This window comes from Pelophylax lessonae, assembly GCF_965119305.1.
Source record: "Pelophylax lessonae genome assembly, chromosome: 7".
NCBI lineage: Eukaryota > Metazoa > Chordata > Amphibia > Anura > Ranidae > Pelophylax > Pelophylax lessonae.
In genome coordinates, this window is record NC_138774.1 from 137,766,621 (window position 1) to 137,789,539 (window position 22,919).

The 22,919-nt window shown below is 43.8% G+C and overlaps 1 protein-coding gene and 1 pseudogene across 2 annotated transcripts in view; one reads left to right on the top strand and one right to left on the bottom strand.

The window, feature by feature from the left end:
- Window positions 1-15,727, top strand: part of LOC309560543 — a 55,957-nt pseudogene extending 40,230 nt beyond the window's left edge. Inside the window, exon 4 of the transcript in view lies at window positions 15,603-15,727. The product of the transcript in view is annotated as an uncharacterized misc_RNA (transcript). The remainder of the gene's footprint in view (window positions 1-15,602) is intronic.
- Window positions 15,728-16,945: 1,218 nt separating this feature from the next.
- On the bottom strand, window positions 16,946-21,151 carry LOC309560544 (uncharacterized protein; the record flags this gene model as incomplete). Its single annotated transcript, XM_082264173.1, has 3 exons — window positions 16,946-17,577; window positions 20,767-20,913; window positions 20,971-21,151. The coding sequence occupies 3 exons, from the start codon at window positions 21,149-21,151 to the stop codon at window positions 16,946-16,948; spliced, it is 960 nt and encodes a 319-aa protein (XP_082120299.1).
- Window positions 21,152-22,919: the final 1,768 nt, after the last annotated feature.

Below are 22,919 nucleotides of genomic sequence, written 5' to 3' on the forward strand. Positions count from 1 at the left end.
AGGGGGGCATTTTATGCAAGCTCAGTGCACCAGCATATTCAGTGTGCATTTTAAATTATATATATATCATTTTCTGGGTTTTTAAAAACACCCTTTTTGGGCTAAAATCCACAATTTTATAGCCCTTGCTTGCTGCATCTGTACGTGTAGAATTCAAGCTGCTGTCATATTGTGTTAGTAAAATAACACCTTTTTCCGGCAAAATACATATCTATTCTGCTATTCACAAAACACCCATTCAGGGCAAAAATAATAATTTTGCAGCGTTTGCTGCATATGTTACTGTGAGATACACCCTTTAGATACTGTTGTCCTATTTTGCTACTCAAAAAATACCCATTTATGGGAAAAATCTTAAATTGCAGCCTAGTCTGTATCTGTACATGTGAGATACACCCTTTAGATACTGTTGTTCTATTCTGCTATTCCAAAAACACCCATTTAGGACAAGATCCTAAATTTGAGAAATATGAGGAGAACGTCAAATAAGGGATGTGGCCCCGGTCGTGGTGCTGCTTGTAGAGCTCCTGTTGCAAGGAGAGGACGTGGTCGATCTGTGCTAGCTACACGCACAAGTGAAACACCTTCCTCAGGTGCGAGTAGGCGACAGAACCTGCAGCAGTGTCTGGTCGGGCCTAATGCGACTCTATGAATGTTGAGGCCAGAACAAGTACAGGCGATAGTAGATTGGGTTGCTGACAGTGCCTCCAGTGCCGTCACATTGTCTCCCACCCAGTCTCCTGCTGAAAGATCAGAGTTGGCACCTGCAGCCAATGTCCATCAGTCTTTCACCTCACCCCCTTGCAAGTCAGCCAAGCAGTCTGAGCCCCAAGTCATGCAGCAGTCTCTTCTGCTTTTTGATTACTCTGTTAGCATGGTTCCCCAGGGCCATCCACATAGCGCTGCCCTAGAAGTAGAATAGATTGAGTGCACCGATGCCCAACCACTTATGTCTCCAGATGAGTACATGGGAGGACCATTGCAGCATGTCTCGGATGATGACGAAACACAGGTGCCAACTGCTGCAGCTTTCAGAATTGTGCAAACTGACAAGGAGGGCAGGGGGGGAAGATGATGTGGAGGGAGATGAGGTCCTTGACCCCACATGGAATCAATGTCATGCAGGTGACCTGTGTAGTTCGGAGGAAGAGGCGGCGGTCGCACAGAGACACCAGCACAGCAGAAGAGGGAGCAGGGTGCAAAAGCGGAGCGGCCGTCCCCTAGACAGTACGCCTGCTACTGCCCAACGCAGCAAGGGACCGAGCACACCAAAGCCAGCTCCAAGGAGTTCCCCAGCGTGGCAGCTCTTCAGACAATGTGCTAATGACAAGACACGAGTGGTTTGCACGCTGTGCATTCAGAGCCTGAAGCGAGGCATAAACGTTCTCAACCTGAGCACAACCTGCATGACCAGGTATCTAAGTGCAAAGCATGAGCTGCAGTGGAGTAGACACCTCAAAAACCAAGAAAGGTCTCTGGCTCCTCCTGCTTCATCTTCTGCTGCCGTCTCGGCCTCTTTATCCACCTCTGTAGTGACAGTGGCACCTGCCAACCCGCAAACAGAGGGTCAGCCAACAACACCACCACCTGGGTCACCAACCATCTCCACAATGTCCCATGGTAGCGTTCAGCTCTCTATCTCCCAAACACTGGAGCAGAAGAGGAAGTACCCCCCTACCCACCTGCGATCCCTGGCCCTGAATGCCAGCATTTCAAAATTCCTGGCCTTTGAAATGCTGTCATTCCGTCTGGTGGAGATGGAGAGTTTTAAAAGCCTTATGGCGCTGTCCCACAGTACGTTGTGCCCAGCCGCCACTACTTTTCCAGGCAGCCATTCCTTCCCTGCACAACCAAGTGGGGGACAAAATCAGGTGTGCACTGCGCAACACCATCTGTGGCAGGTGTGCACTGCGCAACGCCATCTGTGGCAAGTGTGCACTGCGCAACGCCATCTGTGGCAAGGTCCACCTAACTATGGATACGTGGACCAGTAAGCACAGTCAGGGACATTAAATCTCCCAAACAGCACACTGGGTAAATGCAGTGGGGGCTGGGCCTGAGGCGGATAGCAGTTTGGCGCATGTCCTTCCACCACCGAAGATTGCAGGGCGCTTCAGTTTGCCTCCTGTTGCTAACTCTTCCCAATCCGCTTCCTCATCCTCTATCGCCTCCTCTTCTGGTCAGCGTAACACCTTCACCACCAACTTCAGCACAGCCAGGGGTAAACGACAGCAGGCAGTTTTAAAACTTGCTTGTTTGGGGGAAAAACCCCACACCGCGCATGAGTCGTGGAGGGGCATTGAAAAACAGACCGATGAGTGGTTGGTGCCAGTGAGCCTCAAGCCCGGCCTGGTGGTGTGCGATAATGGGCGAAATCTCGTAGCAGCTCTGGGCATAGGCGATTTGACGCACATCCCTTGCCTGGCACATGTGCTGAATTTGGTGGTGCAGAGGTTCCTTTAAAATTACCCCCATATGTCAGAGCTGCTGCAGAAAGTGCGGGCCATCTGTGCGCACTTTCGGCGTTCTCACCCTGCTGCTGCTGCTCCCCTGTCAGTGCTGCAGTGTAGCTTTGGCCTTCCTGCTCACCGCCTCATATGTGACGTGCCCACAAGGTGGAACTCCACCTTGCACATGCTGGCCAGACTGTGCGAGCAGAAGCAGGCGATAGTGAAGTATGCGGAACAGCACCACTTCACCACCAATAACTGTGCTTTCATGCGAGACCTGTGTGCCTTGTTGCGCTGTTTCGAGTACTCCACCAACATGGCCAGTGCCAATGACGCCATTCTCAGCATTACTATCCCACTTCTATGCCTCCTTGAAAAATGATTCGGCCGATGATGGAAGATGATGTGGCACAGGAGGAGGAGGAGGAGGAAGAGAGATAATTTCCAAGGCTTTCAGGACAGTCATTCACAAGTGGCTCCGAGGGTGGGTTCCTGCACCCACAAACGCCAGGTACACAATTGTCCAGAAAGGGCACAGTTCTGGAGGATGCCGAGGTGGAAGATGAGGAGGAGATGGAGGAGGAGGAACCATATTCACAGCAGGGTGGCAGCCAGACCAGCTCATGGCCATCACTGGTGCGTGGCTGGGGGGATACAGAGGACACAGACGATACACCTCCCACAGAGGACAGCTTTTTGTTGCCTCTGGGCAGCCTGGCACACATAAGCGATTACATGCTGCAGTGTCTCCGCAACGACCGCCAAGTTTCCCACATTATAACTTGTGCTGATAACTGGGTGGCCACGCTGCTGGATCCCCATTACAAGGACAACGTACCGTCCTTAATTCCCTCACTGGAGCGTGATCGTAAGATGCGTGAGTACAAGTGCACGCTGGTAGACATGCTGCTGGTGGCATTCCCACCTGACAGCGGGGGCACAGTGGAAGCACAAGGCAAAGGCAGAGGAGTAGGAAGAGGTAACCAACGCAGCCGGGGCTTGCCAGCACCTCAGAAGGCAGGGTTAGCATGGCCGAAATGTGGAAAAGCTTTGTCAAAATGCAGCAACAACCAGCACCACCAGCTGATATTGAACGTCTTAGCAGGAGGCAGCATTTCACCAACATGGTGGAGCAGTATGTGTGCACACGCCTAGATGTACTGAATGACGGGTCTGCCCCCTTCAACTTCTGGGTCTCCAAATTGGGCATATGGCCTGAGCTTGCCCTTTACGCCTTGGCGGTGCTGGCCTGCCCTGCAGCCATTGTATTATCTGAACGTGTATTTAGTATGTAAGGGGGCGTTATCACAGACAAGCGCAGCCGCCTGTCCAGAGCCAATGTGTACAAGCTCACGTTCATTAAAATGAACCAGGCTTTGATCCCACAGGACTTGTCCGTACCTTGTGCAGAATAGACATGTATACCGGCCTTACCCAGCCATTGTTGTATTTTTGATCTTTCAGTCTTTTGGGGTGTACCCTAATTAAAAAAAAAAATTAAATTAAAAACAAAGACCAGTGTTGGCTACCTCGTCCTCCTCCACCGCCGCCGCTTCCACCTACACTGCCACATCCACCGCCACCTCAACCTCCTACTCCATATGGACCTACATCAAGATTATTATTTTTTTTTTATGTATTTTATGTTATTTTAAGTTATTTACCTATCCACATTTGTTTGTAGAACACTTACCATGCTCTTAACAACATTTTGCTGCCATTTGCAGCCCTCTAGCCCTTTCCATTACTTTTTTAGAGCTATTTTAGTGCTTAAAAGTTCGGATCCCCATTGACTTTAATGGGGTTCGGGGTCAAGTTCGGGTTAAGTTCGGGTGCCGAACTCAAACTTTTTTGCGAAGTTCGGCTGAACCCGCCGAACCAGAACATCCAGGTGTCCGCTCAACTCTAGTTGCTGCACATTGCAGTAATGTGTGTGTGTTACTGCACTGCAATACTCTAAAGAGGCCTCTAAATGCCATGCTGAAGAAATGCATTAAAGAGGAAGTAAACCCTCCTCAGGAAGTTGTACCTATAGGTAAGCCTATGATAAGGCTTACCTATAGGTACTGTAAATATCTCCTAAACATGTACGGTTTAGGAGATATTTACCTTTAATGCAGCCAGTGACGTCACTGGCGCATGCGCTCTGAAGGAACGGCTGATCGTGCCGTTCCTTCAGAGCCCCGTGCCGTGACCGTCGGCTCCCGCGCGCGTGCGCAGGAGTGACGTCACCGCGGCTCCGGCCAATCAGATGGCCGGATGCCGCGATCCCGGAAGACGGGCGACTGAACATGTCGCTCGTCATACAGGTAAGAGAGCGGCACGGCGGGGGCTCGTTCTAAGGTAAGTATTTCATAATGAGCTAGTATGCGATGCATACTAGCTCATTATGTCTTTCTCTTGAAGGTTGTAAAAGAAAAAAAAAATTTTTTAACGAGTTTACAACCTCTTTAAAGCTGTCTGTGGTCTTATGGGACAGTCACAGGCATTCTCAGTGATAGGAATAAACTGGCAGCACATATGGATGTGGAATTAATTTTGCTTTCTTTTACAATTAGCTTGGCTTACATACAGAAGCAGCACTCCAATCTGACTCATTTCAGTTTCAAAAAAAGTGTTTTTACCTTTAGTTTTAGCAGTGACACACGTTTTTTCATCAAACAGTAATAAGCACACTTTTAGTGCCAGTTAATGATTGTAGCACGCTGACATAAAACTGTCATGTAATTGTCCAATTCTATCAAGATCTCATTAAGAATTAAGAGACTGCAGATTGTACAGTAGAGTACATTTGGCCAGCAGCAGGACATTTTTAATGTACTAGAGAAAAAGTGTACAGGTATGTTTCTTACAACAAAGATGAAGACAATGAACAAATGCGCTAACCAATAATAAAATTCAGAGAGGACCCAAATACAGGTAAATGAAGAGTGTAAATAACGAGCAATAGCAGCCAATTTCTGTAGTGTCACCACATATGATGACGCTCACAAAAGGGAAAAAAATCAGCGCTAATGCAAAAGACAACATGTGACATATAAGGACCAACAAATAAATCCAAGTGTTCAAATCCAATAGTGTGCAGACATGAATAAAGTGCAAAACATGCTAGGGGTGAAAACACAGGTGAAAAATACATCACAAATAAATGGTGGACCACTGTGGAAGCGTTTTAGAGAACACAACTCTCTACAATTTTGGGGCAAAGAAAAATATAAACCCCACTGGAGAGGAAGCAATAGGATTATTACTCTAGCTAAATCCTGATGCATTTTTGAGATGCAGACTCTCACACCATTGGGTTTAAAAATTGAGTTTGATCTCAATTGTTTTATTTCTGTTTATTAATCATTTTTATCTTTCATTTTTATGTATTCATATTATTTTTTTTTTTTTATATTTTTTATATATGCATAATAGAAATGTTTTTCCCTTCTCTCTTCTGGGGTTTTATATTATTCCCATTATAATATTATTGTGTTATTATTACAGTTGTTCTCCATCTGATCTCCACCTATATATTATGTTCATTATTGATTTGTATACAAATTGATATATAATATCTTTTTAGCAATTTTATTCTATATGACTTTTGCTAATATTGTTATTTTAGTTAATTGCTGTTTTATCACCAGATCCTTATGGTTTGTAAATATGTTTTTATCTATATTTAGTTCTGTAAAACATCTATTTAATTTATCAAGATTCTCCTTTTAGTGTTACGTTACAATTGGACTCTTATTTACTGAACTTGGATGGAGTATATAAGCATAATATTTTAAATAGGAGCATTGTTTTAATTATGCGGTTCCAATGATGACCGCTCTGCTATTTAGTTCCGGCAATCATCACCCAGCCTCCAACCCTTGATAAAGTTACGTGTTTTGTGACGCAATGCGTCAGGCGAAGGCAGGCGACGCCACTTCCGGTTTTCGGCCGAGATTGGAAGTTCACATTCAGATACACTATATGATTCGGGGACCCCGCAGTCCTATTTGTTGTTCATCTGCAACTTTATACTTAACTGTAAGCCAATACTTTTAATAATAAATTCCTGCTGTTATATACTATACCATGTAGATGTTTGCAGATCATTATAGACTATACCATGTAGATGTTTGTTTTACATGAGCCGATCATTTACTGCTGTGGAAGAATTTTCCATTAATGGATTACTTTGAATGTGCATATTATCCTTTTATTAAGGTGAGCTGCCATTGCACTCATAGACTGGATAAGTGCCTGTTTTCTTTGAGATTTTGCACAGAAGACGCCTTTTTTATTATTGATTATCATCACTTATTATCTTATATACCTCAAAAAATTGCTAGCAGTTGCTCATTTTTATTGTGTAAGATTAATGTAGAGGCAAATAGAACAGACAGGTGTTTTAGTACATGAATTATGAGATCACAGATGACACAGTAGTGTAAAATTGGCTAGCAGAAGGGCAATTTTAAGGAACAAGTGTAAGGCCAAATTTACAAGAGACAAACCGCATAGACTGGGGTTTCACTACAAGAATTGAGATACTGCATAGAGCCCTATCACAATTAAAATAAAATACCACCCCTGAAACAGAAGTTTACTTAAAAGAAAAGATTTGCAACACAAAATGTTTGCTATGGACAGGACAGCAGCAGCTAAAAGTGACTGCTAACCCTAAGACTCAGTTCACATTAGCACGACTTGTCAGGCGACTTGTCAGCCTGACAAGTCGCGCTCCCTCGTGGTCCATTGACCGCTACAGGACCCGTTCTAATAGGAGCGACACAAGTCGCTCCGACTTAGAAAAAGGGTCCTGTACTATTTTGGGGCGACCTCGGAGTGACTTGCATAGACTTCCATTATGTGAAGTCCCTGCAAGTCGCTCCGAAGTTGTGGTGCACTGGACTGACAAGTCGCCTCCCGAAGTATTAAGGAATCGTGTCGCGGTAATGTGAACCGGCTCTAAATCAACTACAAAACAAAATTAAAAGTGAAAATGTCAAAAATAATAATACTAATAATAATAATAATAATAAAGCAAAGGGGATGACTGGACAAGAAACAATCAACCAGAATTAAGGAACAATTATCTAACTGATCCCAATCTCTCCCTATGCAGTTTTATTTTTAATTTTCACTACTACTTCCAATTCACCGGCACTATGGCTGCTCTGTGTCCTCATATTATAGTGAGGGGGTTGCTCATGCTGAAGCCATCACATTAGCACTCCTAAGCCTGATATTCATAGCTAACCACTTAAGCCCCGGAGGATTTGGCTTCTCAAAGACCAGGGCCTATTTTGCAATTCTGCACTGCGTGATTTTAATGGACAATTGCGCGGTCATGCGATGCTGTACCCAAATGAAATTGACGTCCTTTTTTTCCCACAAACAGAGCTTTCTTTTGGTGGTATTTGATCACCTGTGCGTTTTTTACTTTTTGCGCTATAAACAAAAAAAAGTGACAATTTTGAAAAAATAACAATATTTTTCCAATTTTTTTATATGAAATTCTCAAAACAAATGTAAAAATCAAAAATTTTTAACATTTTAGGCCAATTTATTTTATGCTACATATTTTTGGTAAAAAAAATCGCAATAAGCGGATTTTGATTAGTTTGCGCAAAAGGTATTGCGTTTACTAACTACAGGAAAGATTTATGTCATTTTTATTGTTTTTTTTTTTACTAGTAATGGTGGCAATCTGTGATTTTTTGCAGGACTGCGACATTGCGGCGGACAGATCGGACCCCTGACTGACATTTTTGACACTTTTGGGGGTACCAGTGGCATTACTACAGTAACCAGTGCTATAAATATGCACTGTTACTGTAAAAAAGACACTGGCAGGGAAGGGGTTAACTTTATTAGTGATCAAGGGTTAAGTGTGTCCCTAGGGGCGTGATTCTAACTGTCAAGGGGCATGGCTTGTGATGTAACCACAGAGACATACGATCCTACATAGCAGGATCGTATAGTCTCTGCAGTTACACCAGGGAGAATGACAGGTGGCTTTGTTTACATTAACCGCCTGCCTTTCTGCCTCTCCAGTGGGAGATCGCGAGTGGCCGGCGGACATCGGAGCCGCCGGTCACTCGCGCGGGGATGTCAGGGAACGAGCGGAGGTGGGAGCGCGCGCTCACCCCCTAGAGGCTCGTGGGCGAGCGACGTACCAATACATCACTTTGCCCAGGAGGGGCTGACCGTCGCAGTATATGTACTTGCGGCAGTCGGCAAGTGGTTAAAGGGTCATGCAGTGTGTCATGATTAAAAAAAAAAATCACTTGAATCACGTGAATCGCAAATCTCAAACCCATGAGATTCATTTCAAACCTATTGTAGTAGAGAACCTGAACCTCATTTATATCTGGTTCTCTCAATGTCTTGGGCCTCATTCACTTCAGAGAAACTTGGAGTCACAGGCAGAATTGATGTGATTCTGCCTAAATTTTCCAAATTGAGCAAAACACGCAACATGCATTTGAGTGCAATTCGTTCTTAAAGCGGAGTTCCACCCAAAATTGGAACTTCCGCTTTAGGTAGTTCTAACCCCCTGACATGCCACATTTGGCATGTCATTTTTTTTGGGGGGGAGCGGGTACCTAGTTTTGACATGTACCCGCTCCTACTTCCGCTCGGAGCGCCACGGCGCCCTGAGCCTGAGCGGAAGTTCTCCCCTCCCCCTCCCTCCCTGCAATCTTCTGGGACATGTCAGAGGTCCCAGAAGATTGCCGGCCAATCACGTCGCGAAGCGCAACTCGTGCATGCGCAATGCGTACCCGGCTGTGAATCTGCAAACTGTCACAGCCGGGTGCCCACACCAATGATGCTGGCGCCGCAGAGGAGAGAAGGGGAAGAGCGAGGCTTCGGGCGGCCGCATTGCTGGACCGTTGGACAGGTGAGTGTGTTTAGGCTGGAACTCAGCTTTAAGGGCACCCCAAACGTGTTGCAATTTTTCTGTGATTATCACATGGCAAAACACTTGATGATTGTGAAAAAAAAAAACCATGCCTGACTCAGTGTCAAAATATGGTACATGAGTTTCTTTGGTGTGACAAATAAACATAGGACAGCCCATTCATGAAAATCACACACACAAAAAAAAATCACCAGCAGGAACCTGCTTTCATGCTAAGCAAAATGTGAATGGGACCTAAAGCTGAAATCCAGGCAGAAATAAAAACGTAATTTATTGCAGTTATGTAATCTTTATTTTAACATTAAGCAAGTTCCTAAATTTGACTTAGTGTCAGCCTCTTGCAGTCCCTGTCCAGCAAATCGCTCAGAAAGTGGTAGGGAGAAGTATATTCCAGCTTTAAGCAGTGATGCTCTAATCCCCAAAATAAATGTTTTTAAAGAAAAGCCCTGTGTAACTATTAGCACATGCTTCAGGACCCTTTTCAAACAGTTAAAATGATTCTGTCATTTAAACTCTTAGGCTGGCCATACATAGATCAAAGTTTGGTCAGTTCACCAGGAACCGGATGAATTTTGATCCATCTATGGCTATTCCAATTCACGAGTAGTCGATCTATCGATTTACTTCTCGTGAACTGGCTTGTTGGAAAATTCTGACTTGATTAGCGCATCAAACTAATCAACTGCATCACTAATCAGTATATGATAAAAGAAAAGGCATTGGCAGCACTCCAGGTTGAGTCAAAATCCAGATTTATTGACTGGACATCCAAACATGACAATCGTGACAAGGTAGACGCGTTTCACACACTGACCGTGTGCTTAATCATTACAAAGAAAAATGGATATAACATCTCAATATATACACACACAAAAATCCAATCATCAATTAAAAAACAGGTGATACAAATAAGGGGTAAACCATTTTCCTAATTACCGAGGACACTGATAGACCCATAAAACATCTATGTGAAACCAGTGAAAAATCAAATGTGAATGCTGTGACACAATTGTGTATGAAAAAATATATAAATGCAAAAAATCTGATAAAATCTAAATATGTATAAACTATATGTGAAAATTAAATGTATTGTGATTAAAGATATGGCTAAAATTACCATTGTTTAATAATATGTGTCAATTATAAAATGAGAATAAAAGCGCAAAAAAAATGCACACAAAAAATATACAAAAATACAAGAAATAGTGAATATATATATTGATATCTGTACAATCCGATTATGTGAATATAAAACTATGAAATAGTTTGTTATTAAATTTTCAATTTTAAAAATATTTTTTGTCAAATATATAAATCTATTCGTGCATATTAGTTGTATGGGTCAGAAGAAAATCGATCGTATAACATACACAGACCAAACGATATAAATCTGGATTTTGACTCAACCTGGAGTGCTGCCAATGCCTTTACTTTTATCAAGTTTTCACGGAGGCGAGCCGGGGCATGAGGGGGTGAGTCATCAGGCAATTACACCACCTTGAGCAGTGAGTTCTTGTCTGTTCAATTGCAAATAATCAGTATATTCTGACAGCAGAGGAGTCAAGCTGTCAGAATACAACGACACACCAGGGAGGATACCCACATCTACCTAATCCATGTCCTTAGTCTGCTTGTCTGCAGCAAACTGTTTGCGGGCATCATCTTTAGAAGAGGCTTCCTTCTGGGATGACAACCATGCAGACCAATTTGATGCAGCGTGAAGCATATGGTCTGAGCACTGACAAGCTGACCCCCCACCCCTTCAACCTCTGCAGCAATTCTGGCAGCACTCATACGTCTATTTCCCAAAGACAACCTCTGGATATGATGCTGAGCATGTGCACTCCACTTCTTTGGTCGACCATGGCGAGTCCTGTTCTGAGTGGAACCTGTCCTGTTAAACCGTTGTATGGTCTTGGCCACCATGCTGCAGCTCAGTTTCAGGGTCTTGGCAATCTTCTTATAGCCTATGCCATCTTTATGTAGAGCAACAATTCTTTTTTACAGATCCTCAGAGAGTTCTTTGCCATGAGGTACAGTGGCAGCTCAAATGTGTGGCTACCAGAACTTTAGCCAAAAAGCAATAAGATGAGACATCCTCTAAGACATGTCTGGTGTTTTCTCTGTCTGAAGTGCCTATATTTCTCCCTATTCCATTGGAGGGTATTTATTTTCTGTCTAGATTAGGATGATGGCATTCTCACAGCTCTCCAACATACACTTCTGAATACTTTGAATATAAACTTTTAGGCTGGCTTCACACTTATGCGAATTAGATGGGGGTTTCCTCGCATCCAATTTGCTTGACAGGAGGTTGTGACTGGCTCTCAATAGAGCCAGTTTACACATCTCCGGGGCAGCTGTGGAGCACATTGCACAGGAGCCCTGTGCGTCTTTGGTTCCGTTTCAGGTCCATATTCAGGCAAAAAAATAAAAAATTTGGGCCAGATTCATCCCTAAATTAAAAAAAGGAACACGCTGGACCCCTGCTGTGAGCCACGGCCGAATTAGGTGTGGACGCAGCCTTAGAACTTGCTTCACACTTGTGCAGGTGGCTGTGGGTGCGGGAATATCACCTGTTCCAGCACCTGCAACCACCAACAGACACAATGTGCTGCTCTTTTACAGAAATGGAGGGCTGCCATTCATTTTTAATGGACCTCCATGCATCTAAACACTTGGTTGCGGATCCAGGAAATTGCATTGCGTTTTTTTCACTATGAGATTTCCCTGCAGCTGCAGTTTTAAAGAAGCGCAGGGACCTTTTTTCTGCGTTTCCCATAGGTACAGTAGCCCATTCAAGAGAATGGGCTGCTATATCTGCACAAACATGGGCCGCACCAAACGTATAGGTGTGAACCTAGCCTTACAATTAAGGCTGGCCATAAATTATACAATTTTCTTACAATTTTCTGTACAATTTTCTTTAGATTTACCTTTAACTATGCAGCACAAAAGCCTTCCTTATGGGATACAGTTAAAAGTTTTGTTTAGTTTTGACCTCATATTATATGGAATTTGGTAAATATAACAGAAAATTGTACAAGAATTTTGAACATGTATGGCCAGCCTCACTCTTTAGATTTCCAGTCATTTGAAAAATAAATTAATGTAATTACTAGTGTACAGTAGTCCTTCTGGTGTCAAAATAATAATTACATTTGATATTTTGATCATGTCCGCAACAATATACTTTTGTGTATAGTAGAAAGTCATTGTTTTTGAACAATAAAGCATTGTTAGTTACATGAACATGATTACTAAGTAAAGGAAATCTGTATTCTTATTTTGTTTGTTATGAGGGCATTCAGCAATTATTTGCTACCGCAGATGGATTTACAAATATAAATTATTTTGGACACCTTCTGTAAGAGACAGGTGGCTCATAATGAAGTTATTTTTGCCCAGACGGTCTTCATCCCTGTCTACAAATACATAGAAACAGCAGAAGGTCTGAGCTGATCTTTCCTTCATGCAGAAACTACAGCTGGTCTATATGAAAGCGTCTCTCCCTTCCCTCAGCCTCATACAGCAGAATTATAAACGATGAAAGGTAATGCATCATATTAATATTCTTTACTGTACAGTATTTACTGTGCCTATTTAGAGGGAATTTGTCTTCATTGCACAAAATATGTCCAAGGTCAGACACAAGATTTATTCTCATTTTGCTTTTCTGTAAATATTCAGCAATTATGAGGCACGCACATTTCTCAGACTATATAATTTTTTTAAAGTGAAACAAAAAGATGGTGTGAGTAATGCCAAACAGCAGGGACAGGCTGTGTTTGCAGTTCATTAAACTACATTAAAAGTCTGCCCAGAAACTGCCACTTTCTGGGGATTTTCATTCTCCTGTGTCTCCTGCTGCACTCACTGGTTTCCCCTGCTGACTATTACATCAGTACTGTCACTATAGAACATAGAAATGACATAGAGGTTGGTGGGGAGATGAGTGAAGCAGAGGACACAGGAGACTGATGATCTGAAGTGTTAAGTCTCTTTCAGATGGGCAGTTGGGGGCTGGTATAAACAGGTAGCTGAGCCACAGTGTAGGTCCAGCCAAAATAATAATTTTTACGTTTTTTGGATAGCATTGGAAAGGGTTAACACCCCTATACCATTTGTTTTGCTGTCTGTGCCCCTGTTCAGAAGATTTCATCTCACTTTCTATCCCAATGACAACTGGATTTTGAAGATTTTGGGTTGTTATGGAAATAAGGATTTGTGATCTAGTTTCAGTGGAGACACCTTTTTCCCATGAGAACTCTTACAGAATTTCTCCTCCTAGGGGTAGATTTCGCCTCACTTCCTGTTGTCTCCCTGCGTTTGTAAGTAGGAGTCGTTTGTAACCCGGGGACAGCCTGTACATAGCCAAGATGCTTTGTTTCATGGCCACAACAATTTTAACTTGGGGTGCAGAATTTCACAAATGGTACTGCTTTTCAAACTCACCCATGGGGCTGTGCTGCAACCACATACAATTGCAGCATGGTAGTGTAGCATGATAGGGTTAAATCAAGTTGTGAGGCATTATATTGCCCTCTAAAAAGAGATCCAAGCACAGATCGATTTTTGAAGGGCACCACACTGCACAGCGAGTGTGAAAGAGTTCTTAGTTGTCCAACAGACTTAGGGCTAGTTTACACTAACAAAGTTCTATGAAGAGGGATATACATTTGGATCATTGTTTAGAGGCCTTTTGACAGGCTTTGGAGGAGGCCTTGTATCACCTCCTTGCTGTCTGTTTTAACCCATTAAACACTACAAAGCACCAGCGTGCCACAAATGCATGCATTGAATGCGATTGTGGGCCTGCCCTAATCAGTTGCATGGGTCTCACTCAGTGGGCTGTGCTGTATGCTGAACATGAAGGCCCTTTGAACCTCCTTTAGGGAAAGGGAGTCTTGATTGTTGGAAGCATGGCATCACTGTGGGCGTGAACCTAAATGGGATGTTAAGTGGCACCGTTTAGGATTAGCTACAAAGCCCTGAGGTGACTGGGTGGAGCCTGAACTCTAAGAAAAGGCGACTCTGGGGCACATCCAACTGCTCTGAGGAGATTCAGCTGGGAGAGTTGCCCACGCTCCCGCTTGTTGTGATGTTTTGTCACAGCTTTATTGGCGGTTTTGATTTTGCCAGCAATTCAGGTTGCTTTATGGGCTATGCCCTCAAGTTAAATTCTTGGGTCAGTCTAATGCCTGTTTGGCACTGGTGTTAAGGACAGGCCTCTTAGACTATGTGAGTTTATGTTTTATGGGTGCTCACAGTATAACTTTGACTGGCATTGTTGTTTGGTAAATTTTGGGGTCAGTCTAATGTCTGTCTTGCACTGATGGTGAGGATAGTCAAACAAATAGAAAAAAAAGATTTCCAAGCTCAAACTTACCAACCAGCCATTGACCTACCAAACTGACCTGTCTAACAATATGCATTGAGACCAGCTGTTTAGTCTGCACACATTTGCAAATACATTACAAATACAATCTCGGGCTAAGACTCATTCTTAGGCCTGCTATTAAATTAGGTATGTGTTCTTTTTTGAGAAAGGGTGAATGTAACTTTTTTATGTGGGTAACAACCCCCCCCCCTCCTCCCTTCCCCCCTTTCCCTTCCCCTTTCTTTTTTACCCTGTAATGTCTAGGGGTGTCATAAATGGCAGGGTGGATTTTATCAAATTTATGGAGTGCCTACACATTTTTGTATTGAGTTCCCCTGGTGTGTGGAGACTCAAACCACATGCGCTTTACATATTTCCATAAGGATATATATATATATATAAATATATATTTTTTTTTACTTTTAGAAATACGTCCAAGCTGGTGTTTTGAAATACTTTTTGTATACAGTGACTATGCCTCATACAGTATACACCCTGGTCAGCTATAGCTGTTTGAATTTGATTGTGGTGGTAGGTATTCTCGGATTGAGAGGTGCATACTGCTGATATATATTTATTATCATCACTTTATACTTTATTGAGCAGGAAACTGGTTTCTTACACTTTTGCTCCTTCACCTATTCATGGTCTATTACTCCAACTATGCACTTTTATATTGCTTATATAATACACTAACTCCCACACTCGTCCAGGGGATAGTATCTTTGATGCCTACCTTTCTTTGTTGTTCCACCTGTGGCTTCTGGTGCTGGTTTTTGTTCTTTGGTGAGTATGCAGACACCCCTTGTAGCCCACTTTATGGAATTTAGTTTATACATTGACATTATGTTTATATTCCTATCAGGAAAATTCAAGATCATCTTGTCAAAAATCGATATGCCCTTGAGGAAGCGGTTATCGACTGCAAAAGATGTCGGGCTAGGCCCTGGTATAGCCCTTTGGCTCTCCAGGCTTTATGATATGGAGTGATCTTTTTAAGGGAATTTATTGTTATGTCATGTCTGTCTTTTTTATTGATAAAAATAAATGGTAATTGTATTTTAAAACCTTTATTGTATGTTCTTTGGTAGGGTACCATTAAAATCCCCTCAGCCCTCTTTTTCTGCTATTTGTTTTCTCTTGTTGTTTCTTTCCATGGTTTGTCCTCCGTTTTTTTCCACTTTCCCTTGTTTCTTCTGTTTCTCTTCTGCTCAATGTTATCACTGCAGTTTCTGTTTTCTTTTTTTCTCTGTTCTTTCCCCTTTGTGTTTTCTCTTTGTGGACACTCTAGTCCAATATGATTATACCATTGTCTATTGGGATGTAGGTACCATATATTTAGCTGTGACTATGGGATTATAGGCCACACTTTCATCCACTCAAACATCACTTTAATTAGTAAATAACCAGACTTAACAGCAGTATTGGCAAGAAAATGCCCGCGGCACGCTTTATTGGTTTTAAATATGAAATCAAATACTCAGATGATCAATAATCATAATAAATAATAATAATAATAATAATAATAATACTTCAAACCAAAATCACATAGTGAAAATAAATTGTACTAGCTCAGTTATTTAGAACTCGAGCAAGCGTTAACTTCATAATCAATTAACAAAAATACCGTCCCCCCTAGAATACTAGGGTGACCCTACCACACAAAGTGTGCACGCGACAAGGGAGGGGGGGTGGGGAACTTTCCTTCTTGCTCTTCGGATGCAAAAGGAGGAAGCAGGGCACAGGCACTTCCTTATAACACCTTGCACCTGTCTTCTAGAAGCCTCTAATTACCCCATTGGCTGATACCTGCCTCAGCTCCAAAAGGTAGAATTAACCCCATAATAGCCCACCTGCAACCATCCCACTAAACCTATGGCTATTCCTGAAGCTATATTGAAGGTGGCCATAATCCCAAGCAAGTGGGCGCTAAATGCACCCCCTTTTTATGGGATTATAGGCCACACTTTCATCCACTCAAACATCACTTTAATTAGTAAATAACCAGACTTAACAGCAGTATTGGCAAGAAAATGCCCGCGGCACGCTTTATTGGTTTTAAATATGAAATCAAATACTCAGATGATCAATAATCATAATAAATAATAATAATAATAATAATAATAATACTTCAAACCAAAATCACATAGTGAAAATAAATTGTACTAGCTCAGTTATTTAGAACTCGAGCAAGCGTTAACTTCATAATCAATTAACAAAAATACCGTCCCCACCAGCCGGGCTTGAGCAACAAGAACGGCCCAACCCCACCACCGCGGCCTGTTCAATGCCATACTGCAGACCCAAGTTAAAGATATCCAGTCCTACATCGGAAAGGTGAATTCCGTCCTGCCTGTACAGGCCCGGTATCCCGCCTTCCAGATCCACATGTCTATATGACAATCCTCCAATTGACGGCATAAATTTCTCCATCGCCCTGTTCACCCTTTTTCTCATCTTTTCCATAATTCTCTTCTGATCCAAGGACAGCCAAGTAAGGCGAGGCACAATTTCCGAGAACACAATTACTGTCCCAGGAGAGGAGAGAGAGAAAAAATGCAAATCCCTTTTAATCATAAATAATAATTCTAACGTTTTTCTGTTCCCCAAATCATTCCCACCCGCATGTATCAACAAAATGGAAGGAGGGGGCCAATTCTGATAAAGTCTAGTCAAATGAAAATAAAGTTGATGCCACTGGAGGCCCCTAATGCCTTTCCAGAATAACTTAAAGGATTCCAAAGGGAGAGACAAATTAGTAGAGTAATTACGCTGAGCTGCACGTTTTCTTGCCCAGAAAATAAACGAATGGCCCAGGATCCATACTGTTCGTTGGCCACCTGAGGGAATTAAACAAACATGTTAGGTCTAACATACACTTTAAAGCAATTAGATTTCCACCTCCCCATACTTTTTATCACCTCCTCCGAAAAACCCCTTCTTGCTGCTTCCGAAGCTGCCCCTATACGAAATGAATGGGAGGAAAACTTGCATCCATGCAAACCCAACCGCTCTAAGCACTTACGCAACACAAACTCAAATTGATATTTCGTAAGTGGGGAAAGATCATAGTGAACTAAAAATTGAAAACCACCCTGAGGCCTTATGCCCAGAAATCCCTGAACCAGCGCCCAAGGACATACCCTCCCCGGCGTCTGAGCCTTCAGCTTGATTCCTACCCCTTTCCCTAAAGCATCCGTTTTTGAACGGCAAATCCAAATGTGAACCCCATCCTCACCCAACAGAACATTTTTAAACGAAATACCCCCTTCAACTCTTCTGGATAAAGGCACCAATTCCGAAATGCGGAAAGCCCCGAAGAAAGCCAATGCAAAGGCCGTCTTAAAAAGAATCCCTTCATAAACGGAGCTACATACTTCACTCGTTACAGCACATAAATCTCCCAACAAATCAAGGGAAATAGGTCTCCTATCATCCTTTACAAAAGAAATCTTCCTGTAGCCCTTCAACGCCTGTTGTACAGCAAAATAGCTCGTACACGGCCGAAACCCCTTTAGACGACAAAAGAATGAGATACCCGCAAGCGTCTTCCTCAAATGATTATAAGACACCTGTTGTTGCATCCTTGAAGCCAGAAATTCTAACACCACCCCTTCTGACGGACAACCATCGGCAAGACCTCTTGATTCAGCAAAACACAACCAGTCTCTCCATGCGGCAGTATAGCTCGCCCAAGTCTTGGGTGCCAAGGAACCTTCAATCGCCTTCTCAACTAGGTCTCGACAATTTTCCACAAATGGCCCGGGCAATCGATACCTTCCACGTCGGCTTCCGGCAACAGTTCTCGAAAGCGGTCCATCTGAAACCGAGACAATGCATCGGCAAGGTTATTTAGCACTCCCGGGGTATGTTTCGCTTTAAGCCAGATGTTATACTTTAAACACAACAACACGATTCTCCTAAGCACTTTGATGACATAAACAGATTTGGAAGATAGACAATTTACTGCAAAAAGGACTCCCTTATTGTCCGTCTCGACCAAAATACGCCTGTCCGCAAAGAAAACGCCCCATAGCTCCAAAGCCACCAGAATGGGAAAGATCTCAAGCAGCACCACATTTTTCGTTAGCTTGTTGTATTTCCAAAACTCCGGCCATTCCGCGCAGCACCAATGCGTCCTCCAAATTGCTCCAAAACCTTTAGAGCCAGCAGCGTCTGTGAATAAACGAAAATCTGGAGCGAAAACAAAATCTGCCTGAAAAAAGGATCTACCATTATAAGTATCCAAAAACTCGTCCCACACCAGTAAATCCTCCTTCAAAGAGCTATTCAAGCTAATGTGGGAGAACGGAGATTTTAAACCTGACGTTGACAGGTAAAGACGGCGCGAAAAAACGCACCCCATGGGCATCACCCTACACGTAAAGGCCAGCAAGCCCAACAATGACTGCATGCTTTTCAGCAAAACCTTCCTTCTAGCCAAAAACAGCCGAATCAGCCCCTTCAATCTCGCCAGCTTATCCTCAGGCAACCGAAACTCCAAACGTACGGTATCAATCCGGATACCCAGAAAAACCAATTCCGTGGCCGGCAAACACGTTTTCTCCTCGGCTAGCGGAACACCAAACTCATCCGCAACTGCCTTGAAAGATTCCAACAAATGCAAACAACCATCCGAATCTGGAGGCCCAACAAATAAAAAATCATCCAGGTAGTGTATCACGCCGCCACTACCCGACTTAACACACACTACCCAATGCAGAAAAGTGGCAAATGCCTCAAAATATGAGCAGGACAGCGCACAGCCCATCGGGAGGCATCTATCAAAAAAATAAAAACCATCCAGCTGAAAACCTAGCGAGTTAAAAGCCTCTGGAGCAACTGGCAGCAGGCGAAAGGCTGATTTTATGTCCGCCTTGGCTAACAAAGCCCCTGGCCCAAAAGTCTTAATCTTTCCTATGGCCTCTTCAAACGTCGCGTAGGAAACCGAGCAAGATTCTTCATCAATTTCGTCATTTAACGAATCGCCTTTGGGATAGGACAGGTGATGAATGACCCTAAACTCATTGGGTTCTTTTTTAGGCACCACTCCCAAAGGCGATAAGCGAAAATTAACAAACGGCGGTTTTTCAAACGGACCCGAGACCCTTCCATGCTCGATTTCTTTAAAAATTTTGTCCCGCACAACCTGCGGAAAAACATCTACCGACCTCAAATTCTTTACCCCTACGCAGCCAGATCCAGCAAAAGTAGGTAGCGGAAAACCCCGCTCAAACCCTTCAGTGAGCAAAAGTGCTTTCTCCCTGCTTGGGTATATGTCCAACCACGGACGCATATTTTCCAGCCTCACTGGCGTGCAGGCTTTTAGGAAAAATATCCTTCTGTGTGAGCACCGACCCACCCACTGCCGACTTCTTAAAGCACTTAGCCACCGGGTGCGGCCCTGCACAGAAAGAACACTCATGCTTGTACTTGCAGGAAGCATTCCATCTACACTGGCTTTCATTGAAAGCAAAGCAAAAACCCTTGCGGTAAGCCATATTCGAAGTGCCCGCCTGCGTTTGCTTGGGGGGGTACCTGCCTCTGGGGCGCCATCAAATTCAGCCAAAGGCCGACGTCCTTCATACCCCATTGCAACGACGGGTGTACCGACAATTTTTGGCGGAAGGACTCGTCGTAAAAATACCATCCTAACCCTCCGAAGCTCTTATAGGCTTCCAAGATGTGGTCTAAGTGTTGAAACAACCCCCCGCACTTTTCCGGATGTCTTTCCGCCATCACTCCTGCAAAAATACAAAATGCCTGTAGCCAGTTGTGGAAAGACCTAGGTGCGCTCCTACGCCTATCCTCATCCTGTTTGTCCTCCCTCTTGTCCGTTTTCGCAAATTCCTTATGTGACGGCAACAGGGACAACAAATCTACAAAATCACCCCTCCAAATTTTTTCCTTAACCGACACATTTAGATGGTAGCCCAGAGGCGACATTTCACAAGGCATAACGCTCTTCATGCACGCCTCTGGCATGCTACCACCCACCTGCGTCACAGGGGCCATAGAGAAAAAATTACTGGTAGACACTTGTTCAGCATTAAATTGACACTGGTCTTTAAACGGAACATGAGAAGACCTTGCAGGAGAAAAAACAGGCTCATTTTGAGATTGCTGTGCTGAGAAATCTTTTGCAGCCACCGCAATGCCAGGAGCCAAACAGTTAACTAGGGAAGACAAGGAAGCAATTAACGCAGATAAATTTTGCATTTGTGATGACTCACCAGCTGCTGGAGGTGAAACAGCCTCTTGTCCAGCCGCCTCCTCCAACAGCACCTTATCAGCCACTGCTCCTTGAGCCTGGTGAATGAATGGAGATGCTTCCAGTAAGGAGTTAACAGGCGCTGCAGTAACTTCTCTGGCCACCAGATGGCGCCCTCTTCCCGAGCTGGGACCCGCCTGCATAGTGTCCACTACGCTTCTTCTTCCTCTTCTAGGAGACTGCGAGACCGCTCTCCTCTTCTTCTCAGGGCGGCGGACGCACGCCCCTGTCTTTCCAGTGTCTTGTCCACTGACCGGCTGGTCCGCTTCCCGCTCGCCTCCCTCCACATGGCGCTGTCTTCTCCCCGGCGCCCGACTCCTCAGCGCTCGGGGGTGCAGTTCTCCTGGCTCCTGTCCTCCTTGCACAGACTCTTGAGTGGGAGGGGGGGGGGGCACGCCACACCGCTGTCTCTCATGCTCCCGGCTGCATGAGAAGCCTGCTGTACTTCAGTGTCTGTGGAGAAAGACAGACACCGCCGCAGCCATTCCTCTCCACCGGCTCCTTCTGCCTTCTGAATCAACTGCTTCAGTAAGTCTTCCATGACCCCAGGTAAGGAAGTAGAACTTCAGGGAATGCTGAATCTGGAACTTTCCTTCCTGCTGAACTTTCCTTCTTGCTCTTCGGATGCAAAAGGAGGAAGCAGGGCACAGGCACTTCCTTATAACACCTTGCACCTGTCTTCTAGAAGCCTCTAATTACCCCATTGGCTGATACCTGCCTCAGCTCCAAAAGGTAGAATTAACCCCATAATAGCCCACCTGCAACCATCCCACTAAACCTATGGCTATTCCTGAAGCTATATTGAAGGTGGCCATAATCCCAAGAAAGTGGGCGCTAAATGCACCCCCTTTTTAAATTCAACACAATCAAATCTTTTTTGCAAATACATGCAAACGTTACAGGCACCGTGTTTTGTATGGTCCATAACTCAGTGAGTCTCCAGAATGAGAGCACATTCATTTTAATGGATAGGCCGAGGGCAGGCAGATCTGGAAGGAGCCCACCCCTCCTTAAAGGTTTAGGGGCACACTTAACTCCCAGCACATACTGTAGAACTATGGCAGCAAAGATGCCAGTGAGTTGCCTGACCAATATAATCAAAATACAAACAAATGACCACTGCCTCCACCTATAACTGGTCTTTGCAGCATGGAGCACTGGAAGGGCGACGTATGTCAAACAAATACAAAGAGATTTCCAAGCTCAAACTTACCAACCAACTGCTCTTCGCTGCAAAGATTAGTTATAGGTGGGCACAGTGGCCACTTAAGGTAAGGATAGGCCTTTTAGACTATGTGAGTTTGTTTTATGGGTGCTTACAGTATAACCCTGACTGGCATTGATTTTTGGTACATTTGGAAAGTTGTTACATTTGCAAAGTTTAATAAAGTTGTGGCTTGGCCCTATTTAGGACTTAATCAGCTTCTATGTTTTTTTGGGAGGCAAGGCATTGGTTTATTTGTTGGTCATAAATGAGCCTATGTTTCTCAGCAGTCATGACAGATGGGATAATTTTTGCTACGGTGCTACTCAAATGATCATGGCCACAGCATATGTACTCCCCCTTCCATTCCTGTTGCAGCATCAGAGTGAGCAGTTGGAGGGGAGCGATAAAAACATGGCTCAGCCACGCTCCCCCCCAGCCCCAAACACAAGTAAATTAAGCCTTAGTAGGAACATTTCTCTGAAGTGTGTTTGGTGACAAAGGCAACAGGAAGGTAAGTATTTTGATTATTATTTTTCTGAGTATTTTTTTTTTTCCATTTTCATATAAAGTGTCAATATGAACTATTGTGTGCACAGTTGTTATTTCTATGCAGTGTTCACTAGACAAATGCAATACTTAACCGCTTCAATACAGGGCACTTTGACCCCCTTCCTGCCCAGGCCAATTTTCAGCTTTTAGCGCTG